General features: G+C 39.8%; 1 protein-coding gene across 1 annotated transcript in view; it reads right to left on the reverse strand.

Moving 5' to 3' along the window:
• Positions 1 to 23,341, reverse strand: part of LOC103595493 (sorting nexin-1) — a 26,263-nt gene extending 2,922 nt beyond the window's left edge. The window contains exons 1-12 of the mRNA XM_008578911.1: positions 23,333 to 23,341; positions 22,407 to 22,518; positions 15,235 to 15,362; positions 14,420 to 14,486; positions 10,481 to 10,524; positions 8,486 to 8,627; positions 7,521 to 7,599; positions 5,679 to 5,754; positions 3,548 to 3,661; positions 3,246 to 3,339; positions 1,935 to 2,173; positions 177 to 248 (exon numbers count right to left, since the gene is read on the reverse strand). Coding sequence (XP_008577133.1) covers positions 177 to 248; positions 1,935 to 2,173; positions 3,246 to 3,339; positions 3,548 to 3,661; positions 5,679 to 5,754; positions 7,521 to 7,599; positions 8,486 to 8,627; positions 10,481 to 10,524; positions 14,420 to 14,486; positions 15,235 to 15,362; positions 22,407 to 22,518; positions 23,333 to 23,341 — 1,176 coding nt within the window. The remainder of the gene's footprint in view (positions 1 to 176; positions 249 to 1,934; positions 2,174 to 3,245; positions 3,340 to 3,547; positions 3,662 to 5,678; positions 5,755 to 7,520; positions 7,600 to 8,485; positions 8,628 to 10,480; positions 10,525 to 14,419; positions 14,487 to 15,234; positions 15,363 to 22,406; positions 22,519 to 23,332) is intronic.
• Between the last annotated feature and the right edge of the window lie 1,790 nt (positions 23,342 to 25,131).

A 25,131-nucleotide genomic window follows, 5' to 3' on the forward strand; every position in this document is an offset into this window, starting at 1 on the left:
AAAAAAAAAAAAAGAAAAAAGAAAAAGACCCTGTTGGAGCCATTTTTAATTATCAGCTATAGCAGGGCCCAACCCCTCAGAAGCAGGGCTTGCCCATCTTGTCACCAAAGCCTCAAGTAGGCAGCTGGCCTTTGGAGCAGACAGTAGAGAATGAAGGTCATGCATAGCTTACATACCTGCTGCTGTGAATACAGGAGTGTCTCAAGGTACTTGATCACATGGTTTTTGAAGTCCTTGGATTTCTCTTTCTATAGGAGACAGGATTCTACACTGACCATCCAGATAGTTGCCCCTTCCCCTTTTGATGGGATGGTGGTGGTTATTACTGACGAAAGCCAAACATTTCTGACAAAGCCTCAGAAAGTAGAGCCAGCAGTTGGAATAACTACCATTTCCAACCAAATAGCATTTTCCAAGGCCTTGCAAGGCTTTTCTTGGGACGGGGGGAAGGATAGGGGCCCAGAGGGTATATGGCAGCTGCAAGCTTTGCTTCTGTACAAGTGCTCTGGTCCAGGGGCCGGCCTGGTGGTGCACTGCTACAGTGCGCCGCTTGGGAGCGTGGCGGCGCTCCCGCCGAGGGTTCGGATCCCACATACAGACCGGCCGCTCACTGGCTGAGCGAGGTGCGGGAGCAACACCGAGGGTTGCGATCCCGTTGCCGGTCCCGGTCCGGTACGGGCACGACACTGAGGGTTGCGATCCGTTGCTGGTCACGAAAAAAGATAAAAAGGAAAAACAAAAAACAAAAAAACAAGTGCTCTGGTCCAGTAACAAGTGTTCCATAGGCACTGTGCCTAAGGAACGAGCATGTGCATGCGTAAGAGTTCCACAGCAGGTTATTTTTCACGCCTCTTATCACTCTGGAGTTAGCAGCAAACCAAATAGCAAAGGGAGAGGACAATGAGCAATCTCACGGGCTACATTAAACAACTCTACCATGAGGAAGTGAGGGCCCTGGGAGCAGCTCAGCTCTCGACACAACACAGAAGCTTCCTGGTGGGAGATATGTTGGGGATGGGGAGTAGGAGCTGGCACTGTTCCAACTCAGAGGCTCCTACATCCTGATCCCAAGATGAATTGGGGCAGACTCTCAGGCCCTTATCGGGTAGGTGCCAGGCTCCCTCTTGGTTCTTTCCTGTGTCTCAGGGAGGCCATATGAGAGCTAATACCACTACCCAGTCAAGCTTCCTTAACTGCTCTGAGAGCTCATGAAAAACGAGACTGCCCTGGTCATCAGGAGAAAAAGTGAGGTGCTTGAGCTGAGGGGCAGGCTGCAGTGCTGTTACCAGTGTGGTCAGCACAGCACAGCAAGGGCTCTGGTGACAAGCTCTCTCAGCCCCCTCGCCACACTCCTCCATGCAATGCCAAGCCGGTTCAGTGTAGTTACCTAACTGCCCACACTGAAGGGACAAGTGCAAGCCAGCAAGAGCTCTTACTGGGACAAAGCTGTCACTTACTATTAAGGAGGCAAAGACCAGAGGACTGAGGAAGTCACTGCTCCAGGGGGCTTAGACACCAGTTCTTCAATATGATGATTTCCATTCCTTTGGGTTTATACTCAGAAGTGGGACTGCTGAATCTCATGGTAGTTCTATCTGTAGTTGTTTGAGAAACCTCCATACTGTTTTCCATAATGGCTGTACTAATTTACAGTCCCACACTGCTTGAAGAAGGGAGCACAGAGGACATTGTCTAGCTTCAACAATAAGGGGGAGCCTACTTGGAAATTTGAGTGATCTTTTCTCCAAATGCATATAGAAAACTGGCTATGGGCCTCAAAATGACTCTGATAACCAGCTAACAGTTAAGGGGATTGTTTGGTTTATAGGACACCTTCTCTCTCAAGAGTAGAAAAAGTTACACCTATTTACAAGCTATAATGGAATGAAACTTTCTTGGGAAGGAGGACAGCAAAGGAAAGACAAATTAAATCAAGGGTGGAAGGTAGAAAGGAAATAGAAGCTTACACGGACTATGGCCAGGAGGCGAATGTAGTCACTCAGGAGCTCAGCAAGGAGGAAGAAGTCATTGTTGGCCTGTTCCTGATGGAGCTGCTCAATTTTTTCTTCCACCTCAGCCAGCTGGGAGAGTGCTCGTGACAATGCTGTGTTGTCCTCGGAGCTCCCGAGCATGGCTAGACTCTTTGCAAACTGGGCTGTGTTCAGCGCTAGCTCTGGAAGGAGGAAAAGACAGCAGAGGCCCCTCTGATCTCACAAGGAAAGGGAGAGGTCAGCTGGCATTGCATGGCATGTTATAGCAATGCTGCCCTGTGTATCTGACAACTGAGGGCTCTGTAACCCAGTCACCTACACTACCATCAACTGTATTCAGAAAGTGAAGGGAATGCAGCCCAGTCACAGTAGCAGGAGAGAAAGGCACCTGCTGTTCCAAATTCCACTAGGTTAGGCCTACCTGGAGGAAGCAGCTCCAACATTCCTGAAGAACCAAGGGCCAGTTAACACAAATAGGCCAAAGAAATGATTCTTGTTTTTATATTAAAGCTCATGAACTGCCATGCCTGTCTGCATGAGAGTAAATATATGTGTACACTGTACAGTCTTGTATATTCCATAGGAGGTTAAACTTTCTGTAAAAGGGCCAGATAGTAAATATTTTAGGGTTTGCAGGCCACACATGGCCTCTGCATATTTTTTGCCCCCCCCCACTCATCCCTTTCTTAGCTCATGACAATAGGCCCCATGGGCCATGTCATAGTTTACCAACCCTTATATTAGCCTCATGCTACTGGTCTTTTGACTGTTTAGATGTATAATTTTCAGCATGTTTAAGGCAGAGAAGGGAAGCATTCAAACTTGAAAAATTTCACTAGACCTTAAGCAAATCTCACCAAAGAAAGGTGAAGAAGGGTTTGGAGATATATATGGTTTCCTTGCATTTACACATTGCTGGTTTGACTATGTAGCTAAGGAATGTGTAATATCATTTTGGATGAAAGCCACCAACTCAAATCACATCAACAGAAGCCCACATTCCAGGTCAAACTGTAGCTGGGATGGCTTTCCTGAACCCCTCCCAGGTAGAAAGTACAATGCCCACAGTGGCTGAGTCATGTTACCTGCCACGAGACGCAGGGCATATCTTTTTGATCAGAACACTGAGGACCAGGTGGGCTAAGAATTTCAATTTGGATGGCTGAGAGGCTTGGGAACAGCATGCCCTCCCATCTCCAGCTCACTGGAGACATCAATCTCCCCCAGTTCCAAGTGTATTTCAGAGGTTGTTACCTTTCCTATGGTTGACTAGAGTTTCTACAACAGCATGCAGTTTTCGTAAGCGCTGCTCCTCACACTCTACCTCCTGGAGCTTCTCCTCAAACCACTGAAACACATAAGCCCAGAGCTTTAATGGAGGTTACTTGTATAGGTGCAGAATGCAGTCTTTCCTTAGTTTTTTTTTTTTTTAAAGGGATTGAATTATCTTTAAAAAAAAAAAAAGTCTCCAATCTCACAAATGTCAGGACTCCTCAGGGATTCTTACCCATAAGCCTGAAGGGATAAGGAGAGCTGAGAGGCACAGGGCTACTCACAATGTCTGATTCATTCATCTTGATGGTCATTTTGCTGACTGCATCTGTGGCTTTGTTGAACATCTTGAGGAGACCAGCACCACTCAACGTCTGGGTACCCACGGCTCGTGGCAGCTACAAGACCAAGAAGGCAGGGAAGGCAAGTTATCTGCTGCCCCTATTTTAGATTCAGAAGAATTAATATCCATCAGACAGCATGCCCAAAACTTGCCAAACAAATTATTTGAACTGTATATTGTTGTTTTCAAAGGCAGTTAGATGAATCCACAACATGTGCAGAGAGAAAAATATAAGAACCATGTTACAAAGAATCAGCAAAATTTGCAGCTTTTGATATTGTGCACAGACAGAAAGGAGACTGTGAGTGTTACGTGGCCAGGTGACCTCACACTGAGGTTGTCTGCCCACCCAGGCATGAACTACTTAAATACTAAGCATACTTTTCTTAAAAGTCAAAAGTTCCTTTGGATTAGCATACTCTGCACACTGGATTTAAGGTCTTGAGAGACTTTGAACTTGTGCTCTGATTCCACTCAGATTTCCCTCAGTGAACAAATGTCCAAGGACAAGAACGTTATCATTGAGATTGAGGCTACTATTAGGGATGACCTAATTAAGTCAAGCATGCCAAATGTTTAGAAATAATTTGATTGGCTCAGTCTTACCACTGCTCTCCTAAAGCATGGAAGAGATGCTGAAGAACCTACAGCATATAGTACACTTTGCTGAAAAAGTAGATTTTAGTATTCAGGACTCTAGGGCAGTAGTTCTGAACTTGGGGCCATTTTGCCCTCTAGGGGACATTTGGCAATGCCTGGAGATTTTGGTTGTTACAACAATGGAGAGGGTGCTACTGGCATCTAGTAGGTAGAGGCCAGCGATGCTGCTCCAACATGCTACAATGCCCAGGACAGCCCTCACAACAAAGACTTATCAAGCCCAAAGTGTCCACAGTGCTGCTATACACAAACCCTGCTGTAGGGATATGAATTGAGTGAAAAGGAAGAATGCATTTAGAAATACCCAGAGGAGGAATTAAAAGATTTAAGACATTTGACAGAATTTTTAATTTAAAAATTTCCTTTTGGGGCCGGCCCGGTGGCGCACTGCTACAGTGTGCCGCTTCGGAGCGTGGTGGCGCTCCCGTCGAGGGTTCGGATCCCACATACAGACCGGTTCCCACTCACTGGCTGAGCGAGGTGCGGGCATAGCACCGAGGGTTGCGATCCCATTGCTGGTCCCAGTCCGGTACGGGTGCGACACTGAGGGTTGCGATCCGTTGCCGGACACGAAAAAAAAGACAAAAAGGAAAAAAAAAAAAATTTCCTTTTGAAAAAAAAAAACAAAACAAAACCCATGTACTTCCCACCATTTTCTTCTTTACAGTAATAGATAACATATGCAAATTAAAGAAAAATTTAAAATAAAAACAAAATGATAGTCCTACTCTGTCACTCACTTCCTAGTTTTCTTTTATTCCAGTGTTTCTTTTGATCCTTAATGACATATGTTTCTATGCTATATTGATGCTGTTTCATGTTTCACTTTTTATAATTCTTTTAATATATACTTCAACATACAAACATTTCTGTATACTTTCTGTTTATGATGAGAATAAAGTATTTGTTGTATTGATATACTTTAGTTAATTCTTCAATTGTTAGCAATTGGGCCATCTCCAATTTTTCACAATTGTGAATAGCCTACGCAGAGCTTGTAAAAGAGACTGTCCACTTGAATCAACACTTTTGCTGCATGGCAGTTCTGTGGTCTGTGGTAATTGGTTTTTAACCAATGCCCCTCAGCTCCTGGCACAAAATATGCATTCAATTTGAGCCAAGTAAGTAACCTATGAAAGCCATGCCAAGGACTTACCAAATAGATCATTGTGTAGACCCAGTAAGACAAAACTAGGTTACAGTTTGACCTCTACAACCATTTCTTCTGACTACAGGAGAACCCTCTTTTATTTCTAAGGCTGAAAAATACTAGTCACTCTTTGAGACTCAAACAAAACCAGGATATACTTTGGTACTAGGCATGTTAAGTGCTCAAATATTTGTTGAATGAACAAATTTCATTTCACTAGGGGCAGATATGAATTGTGAAACTCAGTTTGTACGATACTAACCTCTTCTTTTTCCAAGAATTCTCTGACATCAGGGTCCTGTAACATGGTAGGATGATTCACAATTCTCTGAAGGTACCTAAAAGGTAAGCAGTTATCATATGGTTATTCAATCTGGCCTCACAAGGTTTTGGGTGTCATATAGTGCTGGCAGAGGTACCATGTCTTTCATTATTTAAAATGTCCTCAGATAGGGCACAGACTTTATGAGCCTGAAAGCACAAGCAGTGAAAGAAAAAATAAATGAATGGGACTATATCAAACTAAAAAGCTTCTGCACAGCAAAGGAAACAATCAATAGGTGAAACGACAACCTACAGATTGGGAGAAAATTTTTGCTAACTATGCATCCGACAAGGGATTAATATCCATAATATACAATGGACTCAAGCAATTATACAGTAAAAAAAACAAATAACCCAATTAAAAAATGAGCAAGGAGCTGAATAGACATTTTCCAAAGGAGGACATACAAATGGCCAACAGGTACATGAAAAAATGCTCAACATCACTAGTCATCAGGGAAATGCAAATTAAAACTACACTGAGATACCACCTCAGCCCAGTTAGACTGGCTATAATCAAAAAGACGGGGAATAACAAATGCTGGCGAGGGTGTGGAGAGAAGGGAACACTCCTACACTTTTGGTGGGACTGTAAGTTAGTACAACCACTATAGAAAACAGTATGGAGGTTTCTCAAACAACTACAGATAGATCTTCCATACGATCCAGCAATTCCACTTCTGGGTATACCCAGAGGAATGGAAATCATCATGTTGAAGGGATACCTGCACTCCCATGTTCACTGCAGCTCTGTTTACAATAGCCAAGACATGGAACCAACCTAAATGTCCATTGATGGATGACTGGATAAGGAAACTGCAGTATATATACACCATGGAATATTACTCTGCCATAAAAAAGAATGAAATACTCCCATTTGCGACAACATAGACGAGCCTGGAGAAACTTATGTTGAATGAAATAAGCAAAGCACAGAAGGATAAATACTGCATGTACTCACACATATGTGGGAGCTAAGAGAGAAAGAAGGAAGGAAAGAAAGACCACAGTAGTGCATTGGACTTGTAGAGGGAGAGAACATTCTTTGGGCTACAAAGTGGAGTGGGGGGGAATGGGGAGAGAGAGGGAGGTTGGAGATAATTGGGTGGGGGACACGGGATACAAATACAATTTGTAGTGATGGGTATGCTGCCAGTATGAATCTGGCCCTCACATCATGGGCACGAGGGGTGACAATCAGCTTTGCATCTCATGAATATTCACAGCCAAAAAAAAAAAATGTCCTCAGATAAGGCTTTTTACATAGGACTCTGCTTGCAAGCACATTCAAGTTCACATTCTTCACATTTCCAAAAAGGGACAGAAAAATAACTAGTCAGAAAGGCCTAAGAGGGCTGGCCCGTGGCTCACTCGGGAGAGTGTGGTGCTGATAACACCTAGGCCACGGGTTCAGATCCCATATAGGGATGGCCGGTTTGCTCACTGGCTGAGCGTGGGGCTGACAGCACCAAGTCAAGGGTTCAGATCCCCTTACGACATCTTTAAAAAAAAAAAAAAAGAAAGAAAGGCCTAAAAACTAATTCATATCTGATTGTCCAAGAAGAATATGACTGTCTGCTCACTAAGGATGGGGAAAGAAAAGATGGTCTATTCCTAAGGTGGGAAGAGACTTAAGTTCAGAGATAATATGGAAGTATGAATCTTTACTTCACTCAAGCTTCATCTCGACTAACTTAAGCTAATGTCTCATAATTAAGTATCAGTTTCAGTTTCTCACTTGTTCTCATGTTATTCAGGAAAATGGTTGTATGGCACTTACCTTTCTAGAGCAGCCCTTCGTTTTTCAAGAAATTCTGCAGAAGAAGAATCTTCCTTCCCAACTTTCACTTTTGTCATTCCTAGAATGAAATTTAAAAAAAAGCAAAATGACCATAAATCATCATGAAAAGGATAAATCTGTAAAAAAGCTGACAGGAGGAAAGATAACAAGGATAGCACTACAAAGTACAACCTATGGCCATTTCTGTGTCATGAGCAGGCATGAACAAAAGATTCTTTACATAAAAATCATTCTTTTAACTACAGGAGTCTCTAAGTGCTGAAGGTTATAAACTCTGGGACTTGCAGGGTGTACATTTTCTATAAAAAAAGGGGAGCCGTGGGACTCTAAGCATAGATTAACAAACATAAATTGGTGATAATGGGAAGGCTCCTCTGCCAGTCCCCAATCCAATTTAGTACAGTTCAATCAGGAGGCAATAGCAAACATTTAAGATTCCTGGATTCTGGGCCGGCCCGGTGGCGCACTGCTGTAGTGCGCCGCTTGGGAAGCACGGCGGCGCTCCCGCCGAGGGTTCGGATCCCACATACAGACTGGTTCCCGCTCACTGGCTGAGCGAGGCGCGGGAGCGACACCGAGGGTTGCGATCCCGTTGCTGGTCCCGGTCCGGTACGGGGGCGACACTGAGGGTTGCGATCCGTTGCCGGACACAGAAAAAGACAAAAAGGAAAAAAAAAAAAAGATTCCTGGATTCTACTACTAAAATGAAAACAAAACTCTGGAGGCTAAAACCAGAGCCACCTACTATAGCCAAGGAAAGAGAACATGTCAAAATATGCTATTTCTTTAGACCTCACGTGTAGGAAAACGCTGGAAATGTCTCATTTCTAACCACAAGAGTCTACACTGTTAATAGAAGTATTCTCATATACTAAGCAGTAAGTACATTACCAAAAGAATGCAAAGGAAAAAAATCCTACTGGAATTAAAGACCTTGGGCTTACCTATTAGGCTCTTCTCTGGTGGAGGAGGAACAATGAAGCCATTCTGAGAGTGCTTCTCTGAAAGCTTCTCATAAAGACCCAGAAAGTCACTAAATCTTCTTTTGACTGCAAACTGTTTACTTCTGAACATTGGTAAGCTCGTCTTGGGGACAGAAAAAACAAAAGGTGATTTCATTCCAAATAGGGAATGAACAAATATCTTGAAATCCATCCAGCTGACATCAAAGGAAACTATTTCCCGGATCCTTGCCCTTTAGCCACCTGGCAAATAATTTTCTCCAAGGCAGAGATTCTTAAGCTTTTTTGAGCTACAGTCCACTCTGGCAGTCTGAGAGCCTAAGGAGCCCTTCTCAGAATAATGATTTTAAATGCATAAGATAAAATACATAGGATTACAGAGGCAACAAATTAATTTCAAATGTAGTTTCATTCCTAGGTTAACAACCCTTGCTCTAAAGAAACGAAGGTTGAATTCTAGTTCAAAGCTAGAATTCTATGGTCACCTATAAGCCATTTATCCTGCACTGACTTATTAAAGAGTATTAGCTGCTAGAATTAAGGCAGCCAAACTAAAGACATTTTAACCTCTAAAATGTCACAGGATCTACAGCTTGTAGGAGGCAAGCCAACAAGTATTAGAAAGATAATACAAAGGAGACTTTTAGTTAAAAAAAAAAAAAAAAAAAGGCTAGGCCTACCTCATAATGAGAGATCACTTTATACTCCCCAGATAGGCAAAATTTATGGCTGGCAAGGAAGTGAATCGATGGGAATTTGTACAAATGGAAACTTGGTACAAGACTTTAATAAAGAGTTTGCATTCCTTGTGTTTGATATTTGTATTACCTATGACCTAGGAGAACTACTCCTGGTTATATACCCTAGAGATACTCTTCCATGTGTGCACTGGAGACATGCACACATGGAAGGAGTACACGTGTGCATGGTAAAGGAGATCTGAACCTTTTACCTCGGTGTAACAACACCGCCCTCTAATCAACTCAACTAATCGGCCAGCCCTTTAAAGACTTTTTATAAGGGAAGTCAGAGAGAACTCAGGAGAGTGGTTGCCTCTAAGGTATGAGGCAGGGGATATGATAGGAAAAAACATGCCAGTGGATTCAACGGTACTCATCTTAAGACTGGTGGTAGGTTCAGGGCTTCATTTTATTGTGTTTCATAACTTGCACACAACATTGTATAAATTTTGTATGCATTAATATTATATAAAAGGATGGCCAGACCCAAGGGGCAAAAGGGTAAGGGAAGTATTAGAAGAAGCTCAATATATGAAACCTCAGAAGAACTGAGGACTTTTAAACAGGTAATTACAGTCAGCCCTCCGTATCCATGAGTTCTGCGTCCATGGATTTAATCAACTGTGGATTGAAAATATCCAGGAAAAAAAATTCCACAAAGTCCCCAAAAACAAAACTTGAATTTGCCATGTGCCAGATACTACTTTGAATTCATGCAAATCAAGTGATGTGTAGGCATTGTATTAGATATTATAAGTAATCTGAAGATAAGTATAAGGAAGGATGTGCATAGGTTATATGCAAATACTATGCCATCTTATATCAGGGACTTGAGAATCTGCAGATTTTGGTACCCATGGGAGGTCCTGGAACCAATCCCCTACAGATCCTGAGGAACAATTGTACTCTTAGTTTGGGGCAATTTGCCAAACTATCTCCAAACCACACATTTGCCAAGAGAGAAAGGGCTGTATAAGATACACCGCATGTCTTAATAAAACTTATAAAGTTTTACACTGAAGTGTTAGCTCTCAGGAAGAATATTGGAAAGGCTTACTCTGGAGTACCCAAATGAGATTACCAAGGGGATGTAGACTTGTTCCATCCTGAGCAAACACAAAGGAAGATGTTGGCAAATAAACTAATAAGACACCCAGAAATAATCTCAATAATGACCCTCCTGGTATGAGCACCCAAGTCCTTTAAAGTGATCATCAGCAGGGTCACTTGGACTCACCTGTGTTGTAACTTTGTAGGCTACATATGCATTCATACCATCCCCTGTGGGAGAACAAGAAAGCAGGAGAGGATTATCCTGTAAACCAAAGCAGTGCTAATCCAGTTAACATTTACCAGGAATCATAAGCAACAGGAGCCCTGTTATCAGAGGGTCTATGTGGTTTCATCTCCAAGCTTTTCAACTGATCCTAGAATCCAGTTCCTTCTTTGCTTCAGGGCCTCTGTGGCACATATCATGCCCCCACGGATGCTGGCTGGACCCCAATTTGAGTTAAACAAGAGAGTCAGCTCCCTGTTCCAAAGCCAGGCTCCATTTATACCCTCCACAAAGCAGCACTGGATACTGACAATTCATCAGTTGTTACCATGCCAATATTTGGGCTGGTTACACACATCTGTCTGAAACCAAACAATTCTCTTGCTGTATAAAGAAGGAGAAGGAAGCAACTGATGTAAAAGGAAACAAGTAGTTCTACCCTAGGCTAGCTCTGGGCTCAGTTTGCTCTTTCAGAAATAGCGTCATGGCCCCCTCCATTGGTGCTGGGGAACATTAACTTCTCTGATCTGGCAGGTTTACCCAGAGCAAAGGGCCTGGCAGGAAGGCACTTTGGCTGCCTGATGTCACACAAATCTCCCTTTGCTAGAGGAATTATTTTTATGAAAAAGCCTTTGGCTATTAAATAATTTGGGGTTCAAGCAACTGTTTTTCTCTGTGATAGTGTCCTGATCTAGACCACTGAGAGAGATAAAGCCACACTGACTCCCTAAACATTAAAAAGACGTACATTGGAACCCAGACAGACACAGCTCCAGTGCTGCACTACGGTGTTTGGGGTTGGTTTTGTTTCCTTCCTCTCCCACCTCTGATTCCTCTCCACATCAAACAGGAAAACCTAGGCCAACAAATACCAGCTGCTTAAGCTCCTGAACTGGTTCTGGGTGAGGGGTTGGGGGAAAAGGGGCAGTACTGGATCAGCAGGGTCACATATTGCAACTTGGTTTCAATGAGATGGCTGGAAATGCCTGCTTTTATAAAGTACACAGAGAAGCTAGAGTTTATACAGTAACAGAGAGCTTACCTGCTCTACCTCCCCAACCCCTACCAAAAGGGTGTGTATAAAACAGAAATCATAAGCTAAGCCTTAGAAATTATATGATACTGATTACCACCTTTAGCTCTTCTAAATCACACTACACTGCCTAATACTACTCAGGACTTTTACCACTGATTAAAAAAAAAAAAAAATCTGAGTTCACTTTATAGAAGTAGTATTCAAAATTTCATTCACAATAGAATAGTCATGGCCAAACATCCAAAAGGTCTATCTCATAATTCAATGCTTATAATTGAGGAAAGTCAAAGTGCAAACATACATAAAACATAGTAGCAAATTAGGATTTTCAGACACTTTGCCTGCATGTCAGCTGCTTTTATTAAGGCAATGTATGTGAAAAGAAACATACTCCATGTAAGTACAGAGCACATAAGAAATGGGCTAGTATTACAATAGGTTTAAAATTTATTTAAATTTCCTAAATAATTTCAGAGAGTTGAAGGCTCTAAAAAGAATATCCTAGTAGAAGTTAGATTCTAATTTGTTTGTGGGGTACAGTGTGTTGTTTCAATACGTGCATATACTGCACAATGAGTCATTTAGGGTAGACAGCATAGTTTTGTATCCAGTAGTCTACCACATCTCTTTCCCTCACCCTCCCTCCCCTCCCGGCGTCTGGTAACCATTATTCCACTCTCTACTTCTATGAGAACCACTTGTTTTTTTTTTAAAGATTCTACATATGAGAGAGATCATGCGGTATTTATCTTTCTGTGCCTTAGATTCTAATTTATTTAGATGTGTGTGGGAACGAGAAGGACATGTTGAATAAAGAACCCCCACAAACAGAACATGTTGTTGTAAAGATCAGGCCTTGAATATGAAAATGTTTTAATTAGCTGGTTTCTTGGCATCAACACAGCTAAGAATCTAGACTACAGTGTCAGGGGATAAAAGCTTATCACCAAAAGTGATTAATGTTTTTTTTGTTTTTTTTTTAAAGATGACCGGTAAGGGGATCTTAACCCTTGACTTGGTGTTGTCAGCACCACGCTTTCCCAAGTGAGCCACAGGCGGGCCCAAAAGTGATTAATGTTTAAATAAATCTGATTCATGGGATGTTTAAATTACTTTCTGTTTATGGGGTGAATTATGTCCCTTCCAAAATATATATGTTCAAAGTCCTAACTCCCAGTACCTTAGAATGTGACCTTATTTGGAAAAAGGGTCTTTACAGATGTAATCAAGTTAAAATGAGGACATTAGGGTGGGCCCTACTCCAATATTACTGGTGTCCTTGAAAGGAACATTTGGAACATAGACATGCATAGAAGGAAGACTCTATGGATATACTTAGGAAGAATGTCACATGAAGACGAAGGCAGAGATTGGAGTGATGCATCTATATGACAAGGAATGCCTGAGGCTACCAGAAACTAGGAGAGAGGCATGGAACAGTTCTTCCCTAGAGCCTTCAGAGGATGCATGGCCCAGCTGATGCCAAAGTTTCAGACTTCTGGCCTCTAGACTGGGAGAGAACATGTTTCTGTTGTTTTAAGCTACCCAGTTTGTGGTATTTTGCTACAGCAGCCCTAGGAAACGAATATCTTTCTCTCTTGGTTCAAACATCATGACGTTTTAAATATTAAAATAATAGTACCACTCAAAATTTGTCTTATTCCACCAAGGATTTAAAACAGCTAATAACTGGCTTAAAATTAATGTGCTTATAGAATATGCATAAATAATAGAGAGGAAAGATGGAATCCTAGACAGTTACCCCAAATTCTGGTCCAGGCTCTGCCATGGGCCACATTGTGCCCTAACAGAAAAGCTACTTCCTTTTTGATTTTCAGTTTCCACTACTGTTAGATAAGGAAATTGTATAAGATGCTCATAAACATCCTATCAGGGCAACAGTCCAGGAAAAGTAAAAATCAACAGTTTAATGACAACTATTTTGGTATAAAATCTAACTAGACTTTACAAATTCCTGTTCCGAGTTCTGAATAGACAAAGGACTGTGAATTACATTTTTCCGCTTCACCATTTGTCCTCTTACCCATATAAACACTGATCCTGCTTGGAGTTACAAGGCTCTGTACAGCTTCTTTTGTAAGGGACTATACCTAGAAGGAAAATCAAAGCCTGTTCTCCACTCATGAACAACTCTTACGAGCTTAGGACAGAAGAAGGCTATCCTAAAAATCCAAGTCTGGCCAAAGTTAAGTATAATGCTTTTTGAAAATCTAACTTCAATTTGACCACATTTAACCTGGGTCCTTTAGTGTGTTTCATCTTCAAAAAAGAGATGCAGACTTCCTCACCTCATTAGGAGATCAAGAGTACATGATAAGTGATATGTAACAAGAGTTTCAGACTTCTTGAGGGAAAAATACGTTCAGTATCCCAAAATTTCCGAACATGTATTTTTAAAGTGGTTAAATGGAATTTATAATCTCAAAACAGAGTAAAATGTTCTGTCAACTTTGAAGGTAAAGGCAATGTTTGGGTTTCTTTTTTTTTTTTTTGCAGCTGGCCAGTAACAGGTATCAAAACCTGGAGCTCAGGGTAATCAACACCATGCTCTAACCAAATGAGCTAACTGGCCAGCCAATGTTTTTGTTTTTAAAAAGGGATTCTAATAGTATTTGAGGTTTCTGATTTTTCTTCTTAAAGTCAACAAAAGCCTAAATAAATTACCAGGTAATTGCTGTCTCTGGCCTTAGAAGCACAGCAAAGGGTATATTTTAACAGAAAAGATACTGATGAAGTACTTCATACTGGCTGGTTCAGCTCAGGAGGTAGTCTTTCTGATATTAGCTGCCTAACACTTTCCACAGCTACATCCACCCATCACAAAGAGTCCCAAGAAGACTCACCTATCTTTTCAGGATCAGTTATACCGACTGTCAAATCAAATTGGTCCTCCTGTTCTTCTTCCTCTAGCTTTTTAAAGAAAAGACAAATCATGAGAGTTGATATGAAAAAGGCTTTTAATTTTACCCTGAATTAACCTTATATCAATATAATAAAATCAAGATGTATCCTTCTATGTATCAGTGTTCAGCTCTGTTCATTTCCAACAATCTCCATGAACCAACTCCCAGAATTTTAAGTTGGATGCCAGCTCACAGGTCTTTGTTACATCTATCATTTAAAAGCTTATTTTGATGACAATAAATAACTACTAGATTTTGAACAACCTGCCTCTGTCAGGCTAAGGTAGGAGTGAGGAGAGACTATACTCCTGAATATGGGAACTTCGGACATTAAATATCATTAGTGACTATTGAAAGCCTTTGTGCTATCCTCTGGCCACTAGATATTCTGCCTAAGAAAGAGTTCTTTATTGGATTCTGGCTGTCCATTAACCATAAAGGTCTCCTACAAGAGTCAGAGTCATAAATATTTTCTCAAGGTTCATACTCAACTGAACTTTATTATTATTTTTTTTTTTCTAAAAGATGACTGGTAAGGGGATCTCAACCCTTGACTTGGTGTTGTCAGCACCACGCTCTCCCAAGTGAGCTAACCGGCCATCCCTATATAGGGATCCAAACGCTTGGCCTTGGTGTTATCAGCACCACACTCTCCCGAGTGAGCCACGGGCTGGCCCCTCTCAACTGAACTTTAGACTGGCAGCACAGAGTCCTAAAAATCCAAAAGCATCAAGACCAATAGCACAGATTCTCACCTCCTCATATCTTGGCTGGGACTTAGAAGAATTTGGGGCTTCTTGTGGAGGAAGAGAAATGAGTGCTTTGGCTGGCACCTTCTTCTGATTATTTTGTGTGCTGTCCAGGGATAGCTCCACTGTAGCATCTAAAAACAGTTAATATTTTTAAATAAAGGTCAATAATGGGTCTTTGAAGGCTGAACTTCTATAGGCTATGAGACTTAACAGAACAATAACAAGCACTCTCAATACTTGGAGACTTTCAGACTAAGAGAACAAGAGTCATGACATTTTTACATGCATAAAAGGGGAGGATGGTAAGGGAAGTAATGTTCTAGCACAAACTTAGTAGAACAACCTCTCCCTCTCCTTTCCAAATACAATTACTTAACTACTCTCTTCTACCTAGAATTTAGGCAACAACCAGGGATCAAGCAAAAAGACTACACAGCCAAAATAAGTGTGTCCATTAATTTTACTCTTAGAAGTATTTCTTTAAACCTTATATGAACACTGTTCTTTTTATAATTGTTTGTGAAAGAAGAATAAGTTTGGTTATCTGCTTTACCAACCAACATGATAGAAGAGACAGGCATACTAACAGCAAAAAATGACATCAAGGGAAGAGTCAGGAAAACTATAAGCTAGAGAAAATGGACCCAAGATACAAACACAGCAACACTTGGGAAAAGGAGTCTGCTATACCTGAGGATAGCACTGTTATTTTAGCACAGTTTAAGAATTTTTCACAATTACAGTTTAGATCTTGCAAAGATTAAATCATATTTAATATGTTATCCAAATGAGAAAAAAAGACATATAATATCTGAAAATCTTTCTAATCAATAGTTAAAAAAACAAATAGTGCTTAAGAGCTGCCTTTGTCTATCTGGGGAAACTTATCTGAAAAGAACAACTCATTCCCTAAGTGTTCCAGAAAGGGGACTTTAAAAATAGTATTACGCATCATTTTTAGGCACGAAAATTTTTTATGTAAGTAAAAAGAATACATTTTTCAACTTGGAGCAATAGGGCTAGAAGTTCTAAATCCAAACGGTTCAAATTTTTTCTTTTCAGTAGAGAAAAATATAAATATCCATTGGGTTTGGCCTGATCAGTAGGTATTCAATTTTAATCTTAGGAAACTCAAAGAAAGCTTTTTCTTCTTCTTTTCCAGATTGTCATTTGGAGCTAAAATGAAACCAGAGATGGGGACCCATAAGGAATAATCAAGTCCTAGATCAGTGCTCTAATCATTAAATGTGAATCATGTCTGCAAACAAAGTTGCCACACCATTAGAAATGGAGTCTGATCCCTTTCAGCAAAGAGAGAGGTAATATAATCTGATCCTGGTTTGGGAGTATAAAACAAAAAAAGTATACATAATTATCATGTTAGGTTGTTAGGAGTCTAACAAGCAATCAGCCGAAGTATGGGTATGATATTCACATCATGCAGGTCCCACATAAATAATTAAGTTAATAAATGTGTTTGGAAATGAAACAAGAGGTACTACTCATTTAAAACCTTTGGCTTAATAGAGTGTTACTAAAAGCCTTTTAAAGAGCTGTGCATTTTCTATTGAAATTCATGTGACAAAGATGGCAAAACTTACAATTAAAACACGCTTTTTTTTTTGGACTCCTGATACGAGCAATGGAAAAGCCTTTGGGCTCCATCAGAGAGACTCTGATCATCACTAAACCAACCAGGTAGAAATATAATCAGAGCATTTATATTTTCAGTCAATATGTAAAACATCCGAGAAGCTACTCAAGTCATAAACATCTCACTGTAGACATTTCTTTCTTAGTAGTGAGGCAGGTATTGGCTGTTTACGAAACTGGTAGGAGAATGAAGTAAATCAGAATCCTCATTACTAATAAATATGTCCCTAATAAAGATTTTCTACATGGTCTTGTACATAAAACCCAGTCATGGGGTTAACTCTGTCACACTAAGATTTCAGGTCTTATGAAGAAAGATCATACAAATGTTAAAGTCCCAAAGACAGAAAATTTACCTTTTTTAAAACTAAAGAGAATTCACTATTTGTTTTCATATCATTTCTTCCCCAAAAATTTTATCCAAAAAATATTCACTACCAGAATGAATAGTGTGTACTTTCAGTTTCAGGGATGAAAGGAAGTGGGAAGTCTCCTAAATCTTTATATTCCTTCTTCTAACCTCTTCTTTCCTTTCATGTTTTTAAAATTTCCCACCAGAGTTCTAACGTGAGAATCCTCCCAAGATCTTACCTTCCACCCTCTTGGCTCTGCCCTTCCTCACCATTCTCTCCTTTGAGGATCTCATTCACCTGGCAGCTTCAACTACCACCTCTAGGAAGCTGATTACCATGTCTCCTGTTCTTTTATCTTTCCCCTGGTAGAGTACCACAGTTCAAATCACATCCTGGGAATCTCCCTTCGCATTTCAAATTTAAAATATCTAAAATCTAAAGTAACTTTCCCCCAAAGCCAGTTTCTTCTTCACAATGTGGTTCTAAAAAGGGTACCATTCTCTTCTCAACCCTTGGACTTGAAACTTTGACTTGCTCTTTTTTTGATACCCATTATATCCAATCACTAACACCAGATTTTGCTGATTTCTCTTTTGAAAAGTTTTCACCTTTCCTTTCCTACTTCTTTCACCTTATGTTTGGTCTTTACCATTTCATTCTAAAACTAATTTGTGATTGCTTTCTAAAAAGTCTCCAGTCTGTGCCTACTGCAGCTCGTTTTATAGTCCACTAGATCAGTCTTCCTAAAACATTACTTTGCCCATACCACATTCCCTATGCAAATTTGCCAATGGCTCTTAATTGGCATTAGGATAAAAATGGAAACTCTAATTACTAATGTCTAAAGTCCCCCCAAAACTGTTCCCACCCTATTTCCAGCTGTATATTCCATGGCTTCTCTAAGAACCCTCTGCTTTGGACCACCAAGTTTATTGACTATCCTTCAACCCCACATGATACTTCCTGCCCAACCACTTGGACCCTTTTTCATTTTCTTCTACATAAATCCTGTTTCTTCCAGGAAGTCTTCCAAGATCACTCTAGACCAGCCTTTTTCAATGTTGGCCCTATTGACATCTTGGGCTGAATAATTCTTTGTTATAACGGGCTATCCTGTGTATTGTAGGGTGTTTAGGAGCATGCAGGGCTTCTGTCCAATAGATAACAGTAGTAGTCCCAGTTGTGACAAACAAAAATGTCTCCAACCATCACCAAATGTCTTCTGGGGGCAAAATGACCACCTGTTGAGAACAGGGAAGTCTCCCTTGGCAAAGAATTATCCAGCTCAAAATGTTAATAATGCCAGGGTTGAGAAGCCCTGCTCTATGCTAATGTTTTTCAAACTGCAGGTTGTGGCTTGTTGGTGGATTGTGAAATCAATTCAGTGGACTGCAAAGAGCATTAAAAAAAGAGAAACAATAGAAAATTTCAGATTGTATTACACCATTTTAAGGGCAAGTCACTTAATAAAACTTTTGTTTCAGTTTTCTACAAGTACACACATATTTTGGACTATGACACAAAATGTATTTCTTACTATTAGTCTTTTTTTTTTTTTTTTTTAATTTTTTTTACTGGCTAGCCAGTACAGAGATCTGAACCCTGGACTTTGGTGTTACAACACCAAACTCTAACCAACTGGCTAACCGCCCAGCCTCTCTTACTATCAGTCTTGGTCATAAAAGTCTAATGCCACTGTCATTAGCCACTGTAGTCAGAGATCTCATACTACATGAACTCCCATGACTTAGTATTTCTATCATTCCTCTGGCTACATTTCTATTATTGTTTGTTTAACTCATGNTAATCAATAGTTAAAAAAACAAATAGTGCTTAAGAGCTGCCTTTGTCTATCTGGGGAAACTCATCTGAAAAGAACAACTCATTCCCTAAGTGTTCCAGAAAGGGGACTTTAAAAATAGTATTACGCATCATTTTTAGGCACGAAAATTTTTTATGTAAGTAAAAAGAATACATTTTTCAACTTGGAGCAATAGGGCTAGAAGTTCTAAATCCAAACGGTTCAAATTTTTTCTTTTCAGTAGAGAAAAATATAAATATCCATTGGGTTTGGCCTGATCAGTAGGTATTCAATTTTAATCTTAGGAAACTCAAAGAAAGCTTTTTCTTCTTCTTTTCCAGATTGTCATTTGGAGCTAAAATGAAACCAGAGATGGGGACCCATAAGGAATAATCAAGTCCTAGATCAGTGCTCTAATCATTAAATGTGAATCATGTCTGCAAACAAAGTTGCCACACCATTAGAAATGGAGTCTGATCCCTTTCAGCAAAGAGAGAGGTAATATAATCTGATCCTGGTTTGGGAGTATAAAACAAAAAAAGTATACATAATTATCATGTTAGGTTGTTAGGAGTCTAACAAGCAATCAGCCGAAGTATGGGTATGATATTCACATCATGCAGGTCCCACATAAATAATTAAGTTAATAAATGTGTTTGGAAATGAAACAAGAGGTACTACTCATTTAAAACCTTTGGCTTAATAGAGTGTTACTAAAAGCCTTTTAAAGAGCTGTGCATTTTCTATTGAAATTCATGTGACAAAGATGGCAAAACTTACAATTAAAACACGCTTTTTTTTTTGGACTCCTGATACGAGCAATGGAAAAGCCTTTGGGCTCCATCAGAGAGACTCTGATCATCACTAAACCAACCAGGTAGAAATATAATCAGAGCATTTATATTTTCAGTCAATATGTAAAACATCCGAGAAGCTACTCAAGTCATAAACATCTCACTGTAGACATTTCTTTCTTAGTAGTGAGGCAGGTATTGGCTGTTTACGAAACTGGTAGGAGAATGAAGTAAATCAGAATCCTCATTACTAATAAATATGTCCCTAATAAAGATTTTCTACATGGTCTTGTACATAAAACCCAGTCATGGGGTTAACTCTGTCACACTAAGATTTCAGGTCTTATGAAGAAAGATCATACAAATGTTAAAGTCCCAAAGACAGAAAATTTACCTTTTTTAAAACTAAAGAGAATTCACTATTTGTTTTCATATCATTTCTTCCCCAAAAATTTTATCCAAAAAATATTCACTACCAGAATGAATAGTGTGTACTTTCAGTTTCAGGGATGAAAGGAAGTGGGAAGTCTCCTAAATCTTTATATTCCTTCTTCTAACCTCTTCTTTCCTTTCATGTTTTAAAAATTTCCCACCAGAGTTCTAACGTGAGAATCCTCCCAAGATCTTACCTTCCACCCTCTTGGCTCTATCCTTCCTCACCATTCTCTCCTTTGAGGATCTTAGTGGGAAGTCTCCTAAATCTTTATATTCCTTCTTCTAACCTCTTCTTTCCTTTCATGTTTTTAAAATTTCCCACCAGAGTTCTAACGTGAGAATCCTCCCAAGATCTTACCTTCCACCCTCTTGGCTCTGCCCTTCCTCACCATTCTCTCCTTTGAGGATCTCATTCACCTGGCAGCTTCAACTACCACCTCTAGGAAGCTGATTACCATGTCTCCTGTTCTTTTATCTTTCCCCTGGTAGAGTACCACAGTTCAAATCACATCCTGGGAATCTCCCTTCGCATTTCAAATTTAAAATATCTAAAATCTAAAGTAACTTTCCCCCAAAGCCAGTTTCTTCTTCACAATGTGGTTCTAAAAAGGGTACCATTCTCTTCTCAACCCTTGGACTTGAAACTTTGACTTGCTCTTTTTTTGATACCCATTATATCCAATCACTAACACCAGATTTTGCTGATTTCTCTTTTGAAAAGTTTTCACCTTTCCTTTCCTACTTCTTTCACCTTATGTTTGGTCTTTACCATTTCATTCTAAAACTAATTTGTGATTGCTTTCTAAAAAGTCTCCAGTCTGTGCCTACTGCAGCTCGTTTTATAGTCCACTAGATCAGTCTTCCTAAAACATTACTTTGCCCATACCACATTCCCTATGCAAATTTGCCAATGGCTCTTAATTGGCATTAGGATAAAAATGGAAACTCTAATTACTAATGTCTAAAGTCCCCCCAAAACTGTTCCCACCCTATTTCCAGCTGTATATTCCATGGCTTCTCTAAGAACCCTCTGCTTTGGACCACCAAGTTTATTGACTATCCTTCAACCCCACATGATACTTCCTGCCCAACCACTTGGACCCTTTTTCATTTTCTTCTACATAAATCCTGTTTCTTCCAGGAAGTCTTCCAAGATCACTCTAGACCAGCCTTTTTCAATGTTGGCCCTATTGACATCTTGGGCTGAATAATTCTTTGTTATAACGGGCTATCCTGTGTATTGTAGGGTGTTTAGGAGCATGCAGGGCTTCTGTCCAATAGATAACAGTAGTAGTCCCAGTCGTGACAAACAAAAATGTCTCCAACCATCACCAAATGTCTTCTGGGGGCAAAATGACCACCTGTTGAGAACAGGGAAGTCTCCCTTGGCAAAGAATTATCCAGCTCAAAATGTTAATAATGCCAGGGTTGAGAAGCCCTGCTCTATGCTAATGTTTTTCAAACTGCAGGTTGTGGCTTGTTGGTGGATTGTGAAATCAATTCAGTGGACTGCAAAGAGCATTAAAAAAAGAGAAACAATAGAAAATTTCAGATTGTATTACACCATTTTAAGGGCAAGTCACTTAATAAAACTTTTGTTTCAGTTTTCTACAAGTACACACATATTTTGGACTATGACACAAAATGTATTTCTTACTATTAGTCTTTTTTTTTTTTTTTTTAATTTTTTTTACTGGCTAGCCAGTACAGAGATCTGAACCCTGGACTTTGGTGTTACAACACCAAACTCTAACCAACTGGCTAACCGCCCAGCCTCTCTTACTATCAGTCTTGGTCATAAAAGTCTAATGCCACTGTCATTAGCCACTGTAGTCAGAGATCTCATACTACATGAACTCCCATGACTTAGTATTTCTATCATTCCTCTGGCTACATTTCTATTATTGTTTGTTTAACTCATGTTCTTAAGTAACTGTATGCTTATGTCTTTCTCCCTAAACCTATAAAATCTTGATGGCAGGGCCTGTGTTTTACATGCTTTAGAATCCTCCACAATAGTATCTTAAGTAAAGTTATGTTTCCAATACTTCTTTTTTTTTTTTTAGTTTTGACTTTAACTCAGTAACATAACAAAACCATTTAGAAGGTTCCTAGAGTAAGTTTTGAGTCCATACTTGCCTGCAAAGAGATCCTGTGGCTCTTGATCTTGTTCCTCATGGATCCCATTTTCTTTGGAGCCATTGTTGATGGCAAGAAGGGGTGTAGCTCTCTTTGGAGACTGGGGCTTACTCTGAAAACAAAGACAGTCTGAATAAAACAGTTCCATTAAAACACACACATGTGCACACACACAAAACAAATGCAACTTGCCTAGAAAGTGACTTTTAATGCATCCTTTAGTTGCTCCCAAAGGTGTTTATAGAAAGACAGAATCAATAGCTAGCCAGTTTAATAAGCAGCAAACCATTATTAGTAATGTAAGTGCTGCCCAAGTGATCAAGAGCTAAAACAAGTTCACACATTTTAGGGTTAATTTCTAACACCATAACTTTGCTGAAATGCCCTACCCCAAAGCACATGATACTAACATGGGTATGTGTACAGACAGATAATTTTCAAAAGAACCTGTCCATATACATTTGTCTTTTTCAGCTGATGACCTTTATTCTTTCAAATGCTGATGGGGCACATTTTAGTGACTAGGACACCATACTGGAGTCCAGAATTCAAGCTCTAACCCTGGCTTGCTTTGAGGCCTTGGCTAAACCGTTAACTGGAGCCCAGTTTTATGGATATTTCTGACCCACTAGACAGGCAAAGGAAAGTATAACACTTTACATCTAAACTTTGTAAATATAACTTATCTTTTCATCTTTAATTCACGCAGACACAACTTTCAACTGTACCCCCTGTCAGGCTAGGAGAATAAAAACCAGTCATGCTTAGCCTAGTGGGCACATGGTGAAAATACAGTCAGTCCATGGCCTTTATTAAAAGCTCAGTGATCAGTTGCAAACAAGGGTGGGGTGGGTCCCCAGACCGGTACCAGAGTGAACAAAGCCAGATTGTGCAGAACATGAACAGAAAGCTGGGAATCTGGCTACAAAAGCCATGGTGCGGTATTGCAGGGTTTTGAAGTCAGACCCTAAGGCCAAATCAGTTAAAAGACTTGACTTAAGGAACCTTTTATGAAACATTTCCTTAACAAATCTGAGGGAGTCTGTTCCTTGGAGACAGACCTTTTCTGATCCAGCTAAACAAAGTGAAATGACAGATCTATTTGGGTATTCTGAATTTGCCATGCAAACACCTTCATCCCAATATTGGGGCCACCCTCTAGAAAAGAATAGATTTATATTAGCAAACAATGCTTCTACTGGAACTTTTCTAAGCTAATAAAGTTTAAAAAGCACTTAGTTGTATATGCTATACCAATTCTGTTAGAGACAGTGGTCCTGTCCTCCTGCTGCTTCCACAATCTTAAAAAACGGAACAAAAAAACCACTGCACAGAGACAGAAGACAAATAACAGGATAAAAACAAAACGAGCATTTCCCTTGTCTCAAACACTGCCAACCACCTTCCTGCACAACCACTTTCTTCTTATACTCTTGAACAGTACAGCAATCTCATAAGAAGCCACCTGATTTCTTTTAATTCACTTCCCAATGACACCAGTCATTCCCAGATGGGGATCTAGGAGAGATTAAAACCCAGTACACAAATAATAATTTGTATACTAATAATTTGTATACATGGGGGAGACTAAAGCAACAGGAAAGGAACAGGTTAGAATTCAGCCACTTTTAAAAATGCCTAGAAGAATCCAGCCCTGAGATATAAAATGAATAAAGCCAGCTTTCCATTTCTGATCTACCATCTAAACTTGGAAGGTTAATGCGTAAGAACATTTTCTGAGCAGTGTTAGAATAGCAGTCTCTTTCCCTCTACTAATTAGAAAAGACAGACCCTGATGAATGGTATACTGCAGTGACAACTAAAGCACTATTCCTTGTTGCTCTTCCCAACCCCAAACCATAAATTGTTTGACTAGAATTGTTATTAAAACAAAGACTTGTGTTCTCTTGGTATAGGTAATGACTACGTGTGAGAATAGAAAACTGCTCTCAGATATCTTTTGGGACTCCATCCCCAAACCACACATGGCTAAATTCTAAGAGAGCTGAAGACAGTTACGTTGATTACTGTACTTACTACCCTAATTTTTCCTGTATAGTTTTTTTTTTACAAAATTAATCTTCCACATATGTAAAACTCTGTATCCTGTTTTTTCCCCTCTACCGCGCGAGCATTTTCTCATGTCATTAAGAACTATACAAATATCCCACTTTTAGTGACTTAACTCTCTGTCATACGGGTATACTACAACATTATCATTCACATGTTTATTGGTCATTTGAATCCCTATGACTTGTCTTGATGTCCTTTGTCTATTTTTCTATGCTAAGTTAGCATTACTTAGGTGTACATTTTTCTTACATAATAAGTACATTTACCTTCTCTCTGGCATATTGTACAGTACACCTTCCCAACTTTATCTCTTTCATATTTGTCTTATTTTTGCCCCTATCAAATCTATTTTCAGTTGATTTGGATTGGCACTAGACAAATTAAACTTATTTCTTTAGGCTGAAGGGTACCCAGCACACAGCTGGCCCTCGAAGTATATTATTCTCAAATTTTACTTAAAATCAGATTTTTCAAAAACTGAGCAGAACCACTCTTAAGGATAAGAGGCGTACCCATGTCCATGGTATCCCATTTTCACATAATGCTGTTAATAGAAAACAAATCTTCCGTGAGACTTCCATTGAGTCTATAATAATAGCTTGTCATCAAAATAAAATACATACCTCCCTGGGCATGATAACAACACATTTCA

Source organism: Galeopterus variegatus, unplaced genomic scaffold, assembly GCF_000696425.1.
Source record: "Galeopterus variegatus unplaced genomic scaffold, G_variegatus-3.0.2 Scaffold1780, whole genome shotgun sequence".
NCBI lineage: Eukaryota > Metazoa > Chordata > Mammalia > Dermoptera > Cynocephalidae > Galeopterus > Galeopterus variegatus.